At 37.0% G+C, this 19374-nt stretch overlaps 1 protein-coding gene across 2 annotated transcripts in view; it reads left to right on the top strand.

The window, feature by feature from the left end:
- LOC123527407 (F-actin-capping protein subunit beta-like) overlaps nucleotides 1-19374 on the top strand; it is a 117159-nt gene that overhangs the window by 87900 nt on the left and 9885 nt on the right. The window contains exons 6-7 of one of the 2 annotated variants that reach the window (XM_045306826.2): nucleotides 1878-2060; nucleotides 13846-14035. In XM_045306826.2, coding sequence (XP_045162761.1) covers nucleotides 1878-2060; nucleotides 13846-14013 — 351 coding nt within the window. In that variant the 3' untranslated portion in view covers nucleotides 14014-14035. The remainder of the gene's footprint in view (nucleotides 1-1877; nucleotides 2061-13845; nucleotides 14036-19374) is intronic. The other variant, XM_045306828.2, reaches the window with a different exon arrangement.

The raw sequence follows: 19374 nt of genomic DNA on the forward strand, positions 1-19374 counted from the left end.
AGAATACTCGTAATGTCTACAGTAAAAAATATATTTTGTCTTGTTATAACTTAATGGTAAAATAATTGTAATGAACTGTGATATCAGATATATGTTGTCAAATGCTGTTTGTATCATTTTATATGACATATTTTATCAGAAGTAAATGAATGCTAAGCTTTTCAATCTTTGAATCAATAAAAATCAAAAGGATTATGATGCAAATAATAATGTCATATCATGATTTGATCATTTTCTTCAAGAACATTGTGACAAACATTATCAAAGAGTACCAGAACAGAACAGAACAGAACATGATCTTTATTACACCCAAGTAATTATACAATATGGGGATTTAGCATAATGTCAATACATAATAACATGATTACATGAACTTCCGACAAGCAAATATTATTTTGTTGGGGGAAATCATGAATGTTTCACAAATTTTATACATCAAGTAGAAATCAGTATTTCAAATATTACAGAGACTAGAAGTTGTATCTATAGTTTACAAACATTAATTAAATTGTAGACAAAAATTAACAGGAATCATAGCAAGTAATGTAGTTATTAAAGAACGAGTCAACAAAAAATACGTCGTCATGAATATCATGCAGACTTTTACAGTTCTGTTGGAGTAATGTGGTCAAAGGTGAGTCACTCACGCGTGGGATTTCTTCTAATTATAGTGGCTACATCGCACTATTTTTAAAGCGTGCTAAGTTTTACTATAGTAGTAGTGCGGTTATAATAATTACTAAGGTATATTATTCATTCATGAATGGAGTAAACATGACTGTGTTGGCGGATTCAATTATTTAAAATTCGTTTAGACAATCAAACCATTCCGCACTTGTAATCACATAATCAGTAATGGACTTATCCCTAAAAGTGTAGCCACCCTGGTTCGAATCTTTCCCAAATCTACCATCAACGATAAATATGTTATTGTTTCGGCACATTTCAGTTAACAGAAGTCCATGAGCATTTGTTTTTTTATCTTGAGATTTAAGTGACAAAGGAATTCCTAACTCTTCCAAGGCAATATATTTATCAAAATGCGTCTGCAAATCATGATCAATATGAAAAACTTCATTAAGGTACAGATCTGAAGGTATAAAATCGGTTAACTGTGATACTCTGGCATTAAAATCGCCATTTAAGAACACAAATCTATTTTGGCGACAAAATGTAATTATTCCGTTTTCAAACCAGTTGGTTCTAATAAGACTATTATATCAGAACAATGGAGCTATGTTCAAGGGATTAACACCATAATATCCTGTTGTTAATTTTCACAGCTATGAAATGCAAATTAAGGGAAGTGTCACTAGTAATAAACTTGTATATATTTGTTCAATATGAATTAAAGCATGTGCCATGTAATTGGAAAGTAATTGAAATGTTATTGTCAATAACTAGGCAAAACTGCACTGAAATTACAGTTACATGTTATTTAAAAATGCCCAATTACAAATTACAGCCAACTACTCAGGGAATATAATTTAATTGCAATTAATTACAATTACATTTTAATTACTTCAGGTCTGGGTCAAAGATCATCTATGTATCCTAAACCACTAGAATTGCTTCAATAAAATTAGCATAGGGCCTCTGTGGCCAAGTGGTTAAGGACTTCAAATCACATGCCCTGAACCATCATTGAATTCTTCATATGAGGAAGTCATTCATCTGGCTTACGGAAGGTTAGTGGTTCTACCCAGGTGCTAGTTTATGATGAAGAAGGCACGGAGAGGCAGCTGGGGTCTTCTTCCACCATCAAAAGCTATAAAGTTGCCACACTTAGAGGTCAAAGCTCAAATATCTTAGGTTTTAAAAAGCACCTTCACATCTGTTTAATGTGCTTTTATATGTACTGAAACATTTCCTTGCAGGATAAATCAAGTGGCAAGAGTGCTCATTACAAATTGACATCAACTGTGATGTTATGGCTACAGACGACGAGAGAAGGTTCTGGGACCATGAACCTGGGTGGGAGTCTTACCCGCCAGGTAGAACAAGACGCAACTGTAAATGAGGCCACCCCTCATCTTGTTAACATTGGAAAATTAGTAGAGGTAAACTGAAGGCTCCAATCTCATTAACCCTTTACCACACAGAACAGAAGCTAATATAACATTCTTTACATAACAATGATAAAGGAAAATCAATAATCAATAGTACATATATGACTGATAAGCCTGACAACCTTATCTGAACAGGGATGTTGGCATTATTATGTGATTACGTACACTTATTTTACAAATATGATTATTTTAGTATTTTCTGTGAGTTTGATATTATTTTTGTCAATGTAAAGATTTTAGGAAATTAAATTCTCTTTCCAATGGTACTATACAGTTTCTCTCTGTATTTTGAAGATATGAAGTGCTAAAGTAAGTGAAATATATTTTTGGGCATAAATTTTGTTTTGGATTGGTTTCAAATTCATACTTTGGCGATTTGGGGGAGACATATTGTTTTTGCCCCTTCCATCTGTAACACCATTTCCGATCAATAACTGGAGAATGATTTGACATAGAACCTTTACACTTAATAGGGTGGCAGGGCTTATGAAGTAGACTGTCCCTTTTTTATTAAGGTCACTCAATCAAAGGTCAAGGTCACAGGGGCCTGAACATTAAAAAACATTTCCGATCAATAGAGAACCTCTTGACCCAGAATGTTGAATAGATGACCCCTATTTGTACCCCCCGACAACAAAGTTGTAAGGGGGTGTATACTGGTTTCAGGTTGTCTGTCTGTCCATCCATCCGTCTGTCTGTCCATCCGTAGACACAATCTTGTGCGCACCATCTCTCCTCATCCCCTTGACACAATTTAATGAAACTTCACACAAGTGATCAGTAACAACAGTAGTTGTGCATGGGGCATGTTAGGTTCTTTCAGAACAAAAATTTGCAGAGTTACGGGACTTTGTTTTTTGTTACTATACTATATACATAGACACAATCTTGTGTGCACCATCTCTCCTCATCCCCTAGACACAATTTAATGAAACTTCACACAAGTGATCAGTAACAACAGTAGTTGTGCATGGGGCATGTTAGGTTCTTTCAGATAAAAAAATTGCAGAGTTACAGGACTTTGTTTTTTGTTACTATACTATATACATAGACACAATCTTGTGCGCACCATCTCTCCTCATCCCCTTGACACAATTTAATGAAACTTCACTCAAGTGATCAGTAACGACAGTAGTTGTGCATGGGGCATGTTAGGTTCTTTCAGAAAAAAAATTTGCAGAGTTACGGGACTTTTTTGTTACTATACTATATACATAGACACAATCTTGTGCGCACAATCTCTCCTCATCCCCTTGACACAATATAATGAAACTTCACACAAGTGATCAGTAACAACAGTACTTGTGCATGGGGCATGTTAGGCTGTTTCAACGACAAAATTTGCAGAGTTACTGGACTTTGTTTCTTGTTCACATACTATGTACATACAGTCTGCATATGCAATCTTGTGCGCGCCTAATCTTCCGAACCCATGCACAAAATTTAATGAAACTTCACACAAGTGATCAGTATCAACCCTAGTTGTGCATGGTGCATGTTACTTTGTTTTAGATAAATATTCTGCATAGTTATGGGACTTTGTTTTTTGTTACTATACTGTATACATACAGTCTATATACATACAGTCCACATAATTATGCAATCTTGTGTGCGTCAAATTGCAGTGTACTGTGTCAGTACATGTGGGGGGTACATTCATCACCTTTAGTGATAGCTCTAGTTATTTTTGGGTCACTCTACTAAAGGTCAAGGTTCTGAAATGAAATTTGACCTTGATTTTGACCTAGGGACCTACTTTCACATTTCTTAAGCTACAGCCTTCAAATTTGGACCACATGCATAGTTATGTATACCAAAATGAACTTGAACCTTGATTTTGACCTTGAGCTAATAACAAAGTGCTCAAGGTGAACTTTTGTGATCGCCCTGTGTCCGTCGTCGTCCGTCGTCAACAATTTGACTGTTAGCACTCTAGAGGTCGCAATTTTGGCCTAATCTTAATGAAACTTGGCCAGAATGTTACCCTCATTAAAATCTTGGACGAATTCGATATTGGGTCATCTGGGATCAAAAAGTAGGTCACCAGGTCAAATCAAAGGAAAAGCTTGTTAACACTTTAGAGGTCACAATTTTGACCCAATCTTAATGAAACTTGGTCAGAATGTTACCCTCAATAAAGTCTTGGACAGATTCGATATTGGGTCATCTGGGGTTAAAAGCTAGGTCACCAGGTCAAATCAAAGGAAAAGCTTGTTAACACTTTAGAGGTCACAATTTTGGCCCAATATTAATGAAACTTGGTCAGAATGTTACCCTCAGTAAAATCTTGAATGAGTTCGATATTGGGTCAAATCAAATGAAAAGCTTGTTAACACTAGAGGTAACAATTTTGACCCGATCTTAATGAAACTTGGTCAGAATGTTACCCTCAATAAAATCTTGGCCGAGTTTGATATTGGGTCATCTGGGGTTAAAAACTAGGTCACCAGGTCAAATCAAAGGAAAAACTTGTTAACACTGTAGAGGCCACATTTATGACTGTATCTTCATGAAACTTGGTCAGAATTATGTCTCCCACCACACAGTGGTGTGGGAGACATATTGATTTACTCCTGTCTGTGTCTGTCTGTCAAAAAGCTTGTTCGATAACTAGCCAAATCGGCTAAGGCACTTTGGAATTATGGCCCTTGAATTACTAAAAAATCCTCATTTCGCATGCGCTTTCATACAAGCAAAACGTACCCTATACTACTAATTAGTAGTATAGGGTGCGTTTTGCCTGAACGAAAGCGCATGCGAAATTAGTATAGGGTACGTTTTGGGTGCACGAAAGCGCATTCGCAAGATGATTCGGCAGTTGTGGGAGACATGTGCTTTTCTCAAAAGTGTATGGTCAAAAACCAGGTCACCAGGTGAAATCAAAGGAAAAGCTACTTAACACTCTAGAGGCCACATTTATGACCGTATCTTAATGAAACTTGGTCAGAATGTTAATCTTGATGATCTATAGGTCATGCTCAAATCTGGGTCAGGTGGGATCAAAAACTAGGTCACCGGGTCAAATCAAAGGAAAAGCTTGTTAACACTCTAGAGGCCACGTTTATGACTATATCTTCATGAAACTTAGAATGTTAATCATGATGATCTTCAGGTCAAGTTTGAATCTGGGTCATGTGGGGTCAAAAACTAGGTCACTGGGTCAAATCAAAGGAAAAGTTCGTTAACACTTTAGAGGACACATTTATGACCATATCTTAATGAAACTATCCTGATGATCTTTAGGTCAGTAGGTCAGGTGAGCGATACAGGGCCTTCATGGCCCTCTTGTTTAATTTATTGATTGATCTATTAACTGCCGAAACTACACACTGTCTTTTCTTTCTTGCCACCCGTGCTTGCCGACCCCAAAAGTACTGCTGCGATATGACATCAGAGCTAAAATTAGAAAAAGTATGCAATAACTTATTATCATGAAGTTTGTACGAATGGTTTTGCATTTTTGGTGGTTCACAGCAAAATATATAGTACGGGGGCCAATAAGGTCTACCATGCACCCCCCTCTAAACTTTTTTTTTTAGGTACCAAATTGTTCAGCAGGACCAACTCTTTCAAAATAAAAAGTGTTCCCATATAAAAACTGTTTTGAACTATACATGATTTCACTGTTTCCATGGCAACCGTTTATTTTTGAAAAGGACAACCATGTAGATGATAATCAGTCATATCTTGGTCAGTTTTTGGTGATAAAACAATAAAAATGGTGTCAAAATGGAGCTAAGACATTGGCCTTTAAATGGAAGCATTTTTATGTTAATTAACTAATTTGCATATTCATGAATAGTAATGAGAATGTTACAAAATGACAAAATTTCGTTAAAAAGTAACATTTTCTAAGTTCCAAATCAATTTAAATGTTCCAAACAGCTTTGATCTGGTCTTAAAGTCTCAGTGTTTTTTAATATATTATTTTGTTACTCTTATGGTATTTGTTTTTACTTAAAACTGGATGTGCTCAGCTAATTTGCATAAAATGAACAAGTGTCACAAACAACGAATAAAATTCTGAGACCACTAAAACTAAATAAAATGATATAATTAATTGGTATCAATGAAATAACAATTTTTTTGTGGTTTATAATGTTTACAGACTTAGAGTTAACACTTTATCGAAGGAAGAACAAAAATGTAACATACATTACACATGTTACATTACCATTTCAACAACCTTGTTGTATTGCATCAGTTATTGTACCCCCCCGACAACAAAGTTGTAAGGGGGGGTATACTGGTTTCAGGTTGTCTGTCTGTCTGGCCGTCTGTCCGTAGACGCAATCTTGTGCGCACCATCTCTCCTTATCCCCAGTGTGCGACATTAACGGTAGCCCGATCGCCAATGGCTAGGAAAAATCGGCTCGGGCGACAGAAAATCGGCAGACCGTAGCCCGTCGGGCTATGAAAAATTTCTGAGGAATAAATTTTCCAAAAAGATCATTGCAAACGAGGGAGCAAAATAGCTGCTTTGAAGCTTCAAACTTCGCTCAAATCCAATCTCAAAGCGAATTCAAGTCGCCCAAATTTTTTTTGGATGCGGACTCGCTAATCTTTTGACAATTTGCACCATGTCATAATGTGCGTCGAATACACGTACACACTCACCAATAGCATAATTTAAGCTCTGCCTACTTCAGGTACTTGTGAGATTTTCGCGAGAAGTGTGAAAGCAAATCAAATTATCGGTTTCACCAGAGGCAATTGTAATAGGCCAATCAGCGCCACAGTTACGTCTTTGACACTTAGCATTTAATTGTCAACACGTGCGAGTCGTTTTCTAAAGAAATTGTCCAATTAATTGGAATAATAGACACAATTATTTGGTATCCATGGTAAAAGAACGACATGTAAAGTATTAACTTCGTAAAACTAACTTTGATGGATGAATTGATTTGAATACCGGTATGTATTTCAAGGTTTGACACAGTTTAGTTTCAGTTTTATTCGAATGAAAAACTGTTCACACAAGAGGTGACTCGGTATAAATGATAAACCCCTTTTCATCCTGCATTAATATATTACACGATATAGCAACAAAAAAATCGGCGTGTTAGATACAGCACTGACTTCAGCAGAAAACATTTTTTTCTTAGAATTTTGTATTGAAACAATAATCACTGTGTATGGTAAAATTGATGTAACCAAGAAAATGAATGGTCATTGAATCAGTTCACAGCGTCGAGGTAGAAATATAAAAATTAATGGAGTCTTCCAACTTCTCCCTAAAGTCTCTTGACTTCTCCTTAAATCAGTTGGAGGGAGAATTGACTTCTCCAAAAACAATAATGGGGCTAGCAAGACCCCTGGTCTGTCTACTGCCAAGCTTTGTCTACAAAGCTGTTTAGATCTCTTTTCATGACTCGGTGTCTTTGACTTTCTGCACAACTATGTGAACACTGTTTCAGATTTCGAAATCAATTCTGAAAAACTCTACAAATTTCTGAAATATATCAATATTCACCAACCTACAGCAGTATGTTGAAATAAATTAAATATTGCTTAAAATGAAAGTCTTGTTCGTTCTTGAGCAAAAAACTAGTGGGGCTACAAAAAATTCTGTCGGGCTACAAAAAATTGGAAGTCCGTAGCCCCATTGGCTACGGTGTTAAAAAGTTAATGTCGCACACTGTATCCCCTTGACAGAAATTAATGAAACTCCACACAAGTGATCAGTACCAACAGTAGTTGTGCATAGGGCATGTTAGGTTCTTTTAGAAAAAAAATTTGCAGAGTTATGGGACTTTGTTTTTTTGTTACTATACTATATACATAGACACAATCTTGTGCGCACCATCTCTCCTCATCCCCTTGACACAATTTAATGAAACTTCACACAAGTGATCAGTACCAACAGTAGTTGTGCATGGGGCACGTTAGGTTCTTTTAGAAAAAAAATTTGCAGAGTTATGGGACTTTGTTTTTTTGTTACTATACTATAAACATAGACACAATCTTGTGCGCACCATCTCTCCTTATCCCCTTGACACAATTTAATGAAACTTCACACAAGTGATCAGTACCAACAGTAGTTGTGCATGGGGCATGTTAGGTTCTTTTAGAAAAAAAATTTGCAGAGTTATGGGACTTTGTTTTTTTGTTACTATACTATATACATAGACACAATCTTGTGCGCACCATCTCTCCTCATCCCCTTGACACAATTTAATGAAACTTCACACAAGTGATCAGTAACAACAGTAGTTGTGCATGGGGCATGTTAGGTTCTTTCAGCGACAAAAATAGCAGAGTTATGGGACTTTGTTTCTTGTTAACATACTATGTACATACAGTCTGTATATGCAATCTTGTGCGTGCCTAATCTACCAAACCCTTACACACCATTTAATGAAACTTCACACAAGTGATCAGTACCAACCCTAGTTGTGCATGGTGCATGTTACATTCTTTTAGATAAATATTCTGCGTAATTATGGGACTTTGTTTTTTGTTACTATACTGTATACATACAGTCTATATACATACAGTCCACATAATAATGCAATCTTGTGTGCGTCAAATTGCAATGTACTGTGTCAGTGCATGAGGGGGGTACATTCATCACCTTTAGTGATAGCTCTAGTTTAGAAAGTATTCCAGAAGCATTATTAATATTACTTATTTTGTACTATAATAATACAATATGCTTTTTTACTTGTCAGACAGTGTGATTTTTTCCGTAACACATTTTAAAATACGTTACAACTACTATTGTTTTTAAAAAGATATTCAAGAAGAAATTGAAGCCCAAATTGTCAAATACTGATTAATTTAAACTGTAAGTGGTAAGTTTTAAGAAGTTTAACTTCTGTTATTTCAGAAATTGCCTAAACTATATATTGCACCATCCATGTAACTATGATTTTAGATGTAATTTCAATAAAACATACAATAATATCCATAATATTATGATCATGCAGCTGATATGTGCAGTCTTCCTGTGAGTAAAAATCAAGTTTTATAAAAAGTACTTTTTTGAATTTTAGAAATAATTGCAACATAAGAACATTTTGAATTTTAGAAATAGTAACATTACAAGAACAAAACCAACCCTAGCTTGATAGGACGAATCATAGGGTCTTGAGTCAGATATCTGGATGAGGACTTTGCTCTGTGACAAATCAATAAAGATATCGTGTCAGTAGACTTACACCTGTATAATACGGAGAAGTTAGCACTTGCCTGTAGAGAACTGAGTAGTTCCGGTACAGTTTATTTATTTTATTTGGGTTTTACGGCGCACCAACACAGTATAGGTTATATGGCGCCAAACAGGACTACAAATTTTGGTTTCACGTCTCATTTACATCGAAATAAAAACATGAGGTATGGAATCAAAATTTGCATACCTGCTGGAATCACAGAGTTACAGCAAAACCAAGTGTTAAGACCCTATTAGTCGCCTCTTATGATCGTGCAAGGGTAAGGCAGTGGTTCCAATTCTTTTCATACACAGATCGTCCCAGAACCACATGGGGCAGTTCGGGTACAGAATCCAGGGACACTTGTTTGGTCAGAATGATTGCCTTGATGAAATCTAGGTCGAGTTCGAATATGGATCATCTTAGGTTAAAAAGTAGGTCATTAGGTCAAATCAAAGAAAAACCTTGTGTATGCGATGGAGGCTGTATTTTTCAATTGATCTTCATGAAATTTGGTCAGAATGATTGCCTTGATGAAATCTAGGTAAAGTTTGAATATGGGTCATCTGGAGTAAAAAAACTAGGTCACTAGGTCATATCAAAGAAAATACTTGTTTAAACTCAAGACCACATTTTTGGTCCAATCCTAATGAAGGTTAGCCAGAATATTTGTTTCCATGAAATCACTAGGTCAAACATGTTTACACTGTTATGGTGTGTTTCTCAGGTGATCGACCTAGGGCCATCTTGGCCCCTTGTTTAGTTTTTGTTCATTGCTGCTTTTCAACAGTGAATATTTTATTAATAAGCCCATAAATATCTCAATACAATGCATGTTTTTCTGAAACTCAAAAACAAAATGCTTTATTGCTCACATAAATAACTGCATAGATACACTTCATAATCACACAAAACAAGATAAATATTCCATTAAAAAAACATTTTCCATGAAAGGCAGCCCCAAATTGTAACCCTATTATCAGTGTATTGATGTTAGCAGGGATTTATACATAATTAATATATACAGAATATATACATAAAAATACATAATCAATGTAAAATGTAATTGTTGACAACAATATTGAAACCATCAAATAAAAGAACAACATAATTAAGAAACTGATACTAGTATAATTAAACTGATAGATGCATTAATTCAAAATGAAAAAGGAACATTGAATGTGTAATGAATGTTTCAGGTGATTTCTTGTTTGACAAAAGTAAATAAAGAATGTTAGAATTAATACTTTAAAGTTTTAACAAATCAATGATATCATAATATTGATAACAGTGATTCAAATTTCTTTCTACATATTTCTGAATACAGCAAAATACAGTGGTAACGTATTTTAAAGCGCTGTTATGGAAAAAATCTCATTGCTTGAGAAGTATGGAACTATACTACTTTGTAAGAGTAATTAATAACTTGATAACTATATATTCCTCTTCTATTTTCTGAGAAAATCATGATACAAGATTACTGGAATGGTAAAGTAACATGTGTAAAGTATGTTACAAACAGATTCCTCCTTCAAATAAGTATTTACACTATATTTTCATATGATATAGCTCCAATAACACAAGTTTATTGATCACAGTTTATTTCATCATGTTGTTCAGTTTTAGTTTTGTTTCCAGAGATGTATGTTTCAGCATAGATTAATTTTATGCAAATTAGCTAAAATACCTAATGTAGAAAAAATTATTTACCTTCAGAGTAACAAAATACTATTCTAGAAAACACTGAGAGACATTAAGACCACATCAAAGCTGTCTGATCTATATTTTCTAAATAATTAATATAGCTCACATAATTATTTTATTGATAACAATTAATTATATCATTTTATTAAATTACATTTTTAGCTCACCTGTCACAAAGTGACAAGGTGAGCTTTTGTGATCGCGCAGTGTCCGTCGTCCATCCGTGCGTGCGTGCGTCTGTAAACTTTTGCTTGTGACCACTCTAGAGGTCACATTTTTCATTGGATCTTTATGAAAGTTGGTCAGAATGTTCATCTTGATGATATCTAGGTCAAGTTCGAAACTGGGTCACGTGCCTTCAAAAACTAGGTCAGTAGGTCTAAAAATAGAAAAACCTTGTGACCTCTCTAGAGGCCATATTTTTTCACAAGATCTTCATGAAAATTGGTCAGAACGTTCACCTTGATGATATCTAGATCAAGTTCGAAAGTGGGTCACATGTCTTCAAAAACTAGGTCAGTAGGGCTAAAAATAGAAAAACCTTGTGACCTCTCTAGAGGCCATATATTTCACAAGATCTTCATGAAAATTGGTCAGAATGTTCACCTTGATAATATCTAGGTCAAGTTCGAAACTGGGTCACGTGTCATCAAAAACTAGGTCAGTAGGTCAAATAATAGAAAAACCTTGTGACCTCTCTAAAGGCCATATTTTTCATGGGATCTGTATGAAAGTTGGTCTGAATGTTCATCTTGATGATATCTAGGTCAAGTTCGAAAGTGGATCACGTGCCATCAAAAACTAAGTCAGTAGGTCAAATAATAGAAAAACCTTGTGACCTCTCTAAAGGCCATATTTTTCATGGGATCTGTATGAAAATTGGTCTGAATGTTCATCTTGATGATATCTAGGTCAACTTCGAAACTGGGTCACGTGCGGTCAAAAACTAGGTCAGTAGGTTTAAAAATAGAAAAACCTTGTGACCTCTCTAGAGGCCATATATTTCATAAGATCTTCATGAAAATTAGTCAGAACGTTCACCTTGATGATATCTAGGTCAGGTTCGAAACTGGGTCACCTGCCGTCAAAAACTAGGTCAGTAGGTCAAATAATAGAAAAACCTTGTGACCTCTGTAAAGGCCATATTTTTCATGGGATCTGTATGAAAGTTGTTCTGAATGTTCATCTTGATGATATCTAGGTCAAGTTCGAAACTGGGTCACGTGCGGTCAAAAACTAGGTCAGTAGGTCTACAAAATAGAAAAACCTTGTGACCTCTCTAGAGGCCATATATTTCATGAGATCTTCATGAAAATTGGTCTGAATGTTCATCTTGATGATATCTAGGTCAAGTTCGAAAGTGGATCACGTGCCATCAAAAACTAAGTCAGTAGGTCAAATAATAGAAAAACCTTGTGACCTCTCTAAAGGCCATATTTTTCATGGGATCTGTATGAAAATTGGTCTGAATGTTCATCTTGATGATATCTAGGTCAAGTTCGAAACAGGGTCATGTGCAGACAAAAACTAGGTCAGCAGGTCTAAAAATAGAAAAACCTTGTGACCTCTCTAGAGGCCATATTTTTCATGGGATCTGTATGAAAGTTGGTCTGAATGTTCATCTTGATGATATCTAGGTCAAGTTCGAAAGTGGATCACGTGCCATCAAAAACTAAGTCAGTAGGTCAAATAATAGAAAAACCTTGTGACCTCTCTAAAGGCTATATTTTTCATGGGATCTGTATGAAAATTGGTCTGAATGTTCATCTTGATGATATCTAGGTCAAGTTCGAAACAGGGTCATGTGCGGACAAAAACTAGGTCAGCAGGTCTAAAAATAGAAAAACCTTGTGACCTCTCTAGAGGCCATACCTGTGAATGGATTTCCATTAAAATTGGTCAGAATGTTCATCTTGATGATATCTAGGTCAAGTTTGAAACTGGGTCACGTGCCTTAAAAAACTAGGTCAGTAGGTCAAATAATAAAAAAACATTGTGACCTCTCTAGAGGCCATACTTTTCATGGGATCTATATGAAAGTTGGTCTGAATGTTCATCTTGATGATATCTAGGTCAAGTTTAAAACTGGGTCGACTGCGGTCAAAAACTAGGTCAGTAGGTCTAAAATTATTAAAATCTTTTGACCTCTCTAGAGGCCATATTTTTCAATGGATCTTCATGAAAATTGATCTGAATTTTCACCTTGATGATATCTAGGTCAGTTTCGAAACTGGGTCACATGCCGTCAAAAACTAGGCCAGTAGGTATAAAAATAGAAAAACCTTGTGACCTCTCTAGAGGCCATATTTTTCATGAGATCTTCATGAAAATTAGTGAGAATGTTCACCTTGATGATATCTAGGTAAAGTTCAAAACAGGGTCACGTACCTTCGAAAACTAGGTCAATAGGTCAAATAATAGAAAAACCTTGTGACCTCTCTAGTGACCATATTTTTCAATGGATCTTTATGAAAATTGGTCAGAATTTTTATCTTGATAATATTTAGGTCAAGTTCAAAACTGGGTCACATGAGCTAAAAAACTAGGTCACTATGTCAAATAATGACGTCATACTCAAAACTGGGTCATGTGGGAAGAGGTGAGCGATTCAGGACCATCATGGTCCTCTTGTTTATTTTGAAAGAGTTGGTCCTGCCGAACAATTTGGTACCTATGAAAAAAAAGTCTAAGAGAGGGGTGCATGGTAAACCTTATTGGTGCCCCACCTTATAGAAAGAACCTTTAAATATCTTTTTTAATGAACTGCATAAAGGATTTTCACCAAAACTGGTTAGATACAAGGTTAGATGGTTAAGGTCCTCTTCAGAGTAGCAACTTCGGCCCATTTGGGATCTTGTTTAATATTTTTGTGTCAGTTATATGTGGATGTATTTTCTATTCGTGATTTGATTTGCTTCTAGGATATGGAAAATAAAATTCGAAGCACCTTGTATGAAATCTACTTTGGGAAGACGAGGGACATTGTAAATGGTGTTCGATCTACACAACCTTTACAGAATGAAAAACAGAAAATAAATCTGCAGAATGATTTAGCACAAGCTTTGCAAAAAAGAGCACATACATCATAATATAGGATTATCATCTAGTTTGGTAGGTACTGCCTCAGTAATCATTGCATAAATGATGTTTTAACTGTTGAACAAGATATAGTCTCCATAATATGGTTTGCAAGATCATATGATATATTGATGTATGAAAAGATTCCAGTTTAAGGAAAATACACTAAAACCATAGTTGTTTACTGGACTTGGATTTAACACATTTATTCAACAGTATTTCAATTATGTTATGGCCATCAGGCAACCTAGCCTGTGTCCAACAATTCTGTACCAGTACTCAACTTGCTCTGCGCAAGTATTGAAGTGCTTTCATTAATGAATCTCAGATGGATTGACATCAGACATATGTCATCATGAAAAACATTGTCTTGCTTAAGGATTGAACTACCTACCAACGGAGTCTGATCAAGTTGACTTAATTTGTATGCACTACATATCTTCTTAACCACTGGAAGGGTTTTTAGCTTGACCATACGAAGTATTGAGAGCTGTCCTACTCGACCCGGCATCGGCGTCTTTTCACATCCGCATTTTTTGTTAAGGTTTTGATGCACTTTCTCTTTATCTCTGTAATTACTTGATGGATTTGTTTCAAACTTTAAATAGTTGTTCCTCATCATCGCCCACATCATATGGCCTAAGGGCCATAGCTCTCGTACCAATATTTCATGAATTATCCCCCCTTTTACTTAGAATTTCAGGTTAAAGTTTTGATGCACTTTCACTCTTGAGTTATTGCTAGATGGATTTGATTCAAACTTGAAATAGTTGTTCAACTTCATCACCCACATCATATGACACAAGGGTCATAACTCTTGTACCAATATTTCATGAATTATCCCCCCTTTATTTAGAATTTCAGGTTAAAGTTTTGATGCACTTTCACTCTATCTGAGTTATTAATCCCCTGCCGTGGCGGAGGGATTATAGGAATGGTCTGCGTCCGTCCGTCCTGCCGTCCGTAACAAAGTCGTGTCCGGTCCATATCTCCTAAACCCCTTGAAGGATTTTCATGAAACTTGGGTCAAATGATCACCTCATCAAGATGATGTGCAGAACCCATGAGTCAGCCATGCCGGCTCAAGGTCAAGGTCACAACTCAGGGTCAAAGGTTTGAGCCTTCCATTTTGTGTCCGCTCTATATCTCTTAAACCCCTTGAAGGAATTTTATAAAACTTGGGTCAAATGATCACCTCATCAAGACGATGTGCAGAACACATGAGTCAGTCATGCTGGCTCAAGGTCAAGGTCACAACTTAGGGTCAAAGGTTTGAGCCTTCCATTTTGTGTCCGCTCTATATCTCCTAAACCCCTTCAAGGATTTTCATCAAACTTGGGTCAAACGATCACCTCATCAAGGCGATGTGCAGAACTTATGAGTCAGCCATGTCGGCTCAAGGTCAAGGTCACAACTGAAGGTCAAAGGTTTGAGCCTTCCATTTCGTGTCCGCTCTATGTCTGCTAAACCTCTTGAAGGAATTTTATAAAACTTGGGTCAAATGATTACCTCATCAGAACGATGTGCAGAAATTATGAGTCAACCATGCCAGCTCAAGGCCAAGGTCACAACTAAGGGTCGAAGGTTTGAGCCTTCCATTTGGTGTCCACTCTGTAGATCTCCTAAACCCCTTGAAGGATGTTCATCAAACTTGGGTCAACTGATCACCTCATCAAGAACTCATGAGTCAGCCATGTCAACTCAAGGTCAAGGTCACAACTGAAGGTCAAAGGTTTCAGCTCTGTATCTCCTAAACCCCTTGAAGGATTTTTATGAAACTTGGGTCAAATGATCACCTCATCAAGACGTTGTGCAGAATTCATGAGTCAGCCATGTCAGTTCAAGGTCAAGGTCACAGCTAAAATCAAAGGTTTACCCTTTCACTATCCATAGCAGTGGCGGCGGATTTAGCTGTCTTCAGAGTGCCTTGTTACTAAATGGATTTGATTCAAACTTCGAATAGTTGTTCCACATCATCACCCACATCATATCATGCAAGGCTCATAACTAGCAGCTATTTTTAGCTCCACTATTCGAAGAATAAGTAGAGCTATCCTACTCACCACGGCGTCAGCATCGGCGTCACACCTTGGTTAAGTTTTTCGTATCAGTCCATATTTTGACAAAGTCTTTTGAGATAAAGCTTTGAAACTTTCAACACTTGTTTACCATCACCATGGCCAGTTTTAGGCAAGAGCACATAACTCCATCAGGGATTTTGGCTGAATTATGGCCCCTTTTGACTTAGAAATCATGGTTAAGTTTTTTGTACCAGTTCATATTTTGACAAAGTCTTTTGAGATAAAGCTTTGAAACTTTCAGCAATTGTTTACCATCACCATGTCCAGTTATAGGCAAGAGTACATAACTCCGTCAAGGATTTTGGCTGAATTATGGCCCCTTTCGACTTGGATATCTTGGTTAAATTTTTCGTACCAGTTCATATTTTGACAAAGTCTCTTGAGATAAAGCTTTGAAACTTTCAACACTTGTTTACCATCACCATGTCCAGTTATAGGCAAGAGCACATAACTCCACCAAGGAATTTGGCTGAATTATGGCCCTTTTTGACTTAGAAATCTGGGTTAAGTTTTTCGTACCAGTTCATATTTTGACAAAGTCTTTGAAGATAAAGCTTTGAAACTTTCAACACTTGTTTACCATCACCATGTCCAGTTATAGGCAAGAGTACATAACTTCATCAAGGATTTTGGCTGAATTATGGCCCCTTTTGACTTAGAAAAATGGTTAGGTTTTTCGTACCAGTTCATATTTTGTGTAAAGCGTTTGACATATGGCTTTGAAACTTTTATCACTTGTTCAGTATAATAGTCTCTATCTGTAGGAAAGAGTACATAACTTTGTCGACTATTTTGGCTGAATTATTGCCCTCTTTGGACTTGGAAATTGGTTCTGATTTCATACAAGTCCACGTTTTGTCAAAAGTATTTGACATATGGCTTTTAAACTTTGAACACTTGTTTATCATCATGATTTCCATCTGTAGGCAAGTGTACATAACTCTGACAACTATTTTGGCTGAATAATGGCCCTTTTTGGACTTAATTGGTTCACACATTGCCATTTAGTGCAAGACTTACCAAAATCCACAAAACCAGGAACATTGTTTGTCTAATGTATTTTTATGCCCCTGAAGGGAGGCATATTAGTTTTCAACTGTCCGTCCGTTCGTTCGTTTGTTTGTTCATTAGTAACTTTTTGCATGAAGGCACTTTACTCGCAAACCCGGGCCCCCAGGACCTTCAAACTTCACATGCTGATAGTACTTAATGAGTACACCAACCCTACTGACTTTGGGGTCACCAGGTCAAAGGTCAAGGTCACAGGGGCCAACGTTAACTTTTTGCATGAAGGCACTTTACTCGCGAACCACTGCACCCAGGACCTTCAAACTTCACATGCTGATAGTACTTATTGAGTACACCACCCATACAGACTTTGGGGTCACCAGGTCAAAGGTCAAGGTCACAGGGGCCAACGTTAACTTTTTGCATGAAGGCACTTTACTCACGAACCACTGCACCCAGGACCTCAAACTTCATGTGCTGATAGTACTTACTGAGTACACCATCCCTACTGACTTTGGGGTCACCTTGTCAAAGGTCAAGGTTACCAGGTCAAAGGTCAAGGTGCTGCGGGGGCATTTGTCATAATTAGTGGCAGCTCTTGTTTTCTTTTGTCTGAATATCTGTAGAAATATTTTTACTCCATTCTTCAGTCAATTCTTCGAATAGTCGAGTGCGCTGTCATCCGACAGCTCTTGTTAATCCCCCACCACGAATGTCCGCTCCATATTTCCTAAACCCCTTGAAGGATTTTTATGAAACTTGGGTCAAATGATCACTGCATCAAGACGATGTGCAAAACTCATGAGTCAGCCATGTCAGCTAAAGGTCAAGGTCACAACTCAAGGTCAAAGGTTTTAGCCTTCCATTTCGTGTCCGCTCTGTATCTCCTAAACCCTTTGAAGGAATTTTATAAAACTTGGGTCAAATGATCACCTCATCAAGACGATGTGCAGAACTCAGTCAGTCATGTTGGCTCAAGGTCAAGGTCACAACTCAGGGTCAAAGGTTTGAGCCTTCCATTTTGTGTCCGCTCTGTATCTCCTAAACCCCTTGAAGGATTTTCATGAAATTTGGGTCAAATGATCACCTCATCAAGACGGTGTGCAGAACTCAGTCAGTCATGTTGGCTCAAGGTCAAGGTCACAACTCAGGGTCAAAGGTTTGAGCCTTTCATTTTGTGTCTGCTATGTATCTCCTAATCCCCTTGAAGGATTCATATGAAACCTGGGTCAAATGATCACCTCATCAAGACAATGTGCAGAACTTGTGAGTCAGCGATGCTGGCTCAAGGTCAAGGTCACAGGTTTGACGCTTCCATTTTGTGTCCACTCTGTATCTCCTAAACCGCTTGAAGGATTTTCATTAAACTTGGGTCAAATGATGATCTCATCAAAAACTCATGATTCAGCTATGTCAACTCAAAGTCAAGGTCACAACTCAAGGTCAAAGGTTTGAACTCTGTAACTCCTAAACCCCTTGAAGGATTTTCATGAAACTTTGGTCAAATGATCACCTCATCAAGATGATGTGCAGAATTCGTGAGTCAGTTCAAGGCCAAGGTCACAGCTCAAGGTCAAAGGTTCACTATCCATAACAGTGGCGGAGGATTTAGCTGTCTTTCAGACTGCCTTGTTCATGAATTATCCCCCCCTTTTACTTAGAATTATGTCTCCCACCACACAGTGGTGTGGGAGACATATTGATTTACTCCAGTCTGTGTGTGTGTGTCTGTCACGAAGCTTGTCTGCACTCTAAGTCGAACATTTATCATCCAATCTTCACCAAACTTCAACAAAATGTGTCTGCCAATAAGTGCTCGGCCAAGTTCGATAACTAGCCAAATCGGCCTAGGCACTTCAGAATTATGGCCCTTGATTTACCAAAAACACTCCGATTTCTTGCGCAGTTTTACCCCTAAATCGGCGCCTACTAGTAGTATAGGCGTCCCTTTGGTGTCAGGAAAGCGCATGCACATGTGGATTAAGTAAGCAGTATATAAAGACTGACTTACTATTTAGATAATTAGGCAGTTGTGGGAGACATGCGTTTGTTAGTTTGTTTGTTCGTCACAACGTTAACTTTTTTAACATTGGCCCCTGTGATGAGAACTTCACATGCTAATAGTACTTATTGAGTACACGACCCCTATTGACTTTAGGGTCAAAAGCATCTCTAGTTTAAGGTTAATTATGTCTACCACACCACTGTGTGGTGGGAGACATATTGATTTACTCCTGTCTGTCTGTGTGTCCATCTGTCTTGTCACAAATTTTGTCCGCACTC

This window comes from Mercenaria mercenaria, chromosome 14 (assembly GCF_021730395.1).
Source record: "Mercenaria mercenaria strain notata chromosome 14, MADL_Memer_1, whole genome shotgun sequence".
NCBI classification, from domain to species: Eukaryota; Metazoa; Mollusca; class Bivalvia; order Venerida; family Veneridae; genus Mercenaria; species Mercenaria mercenaria.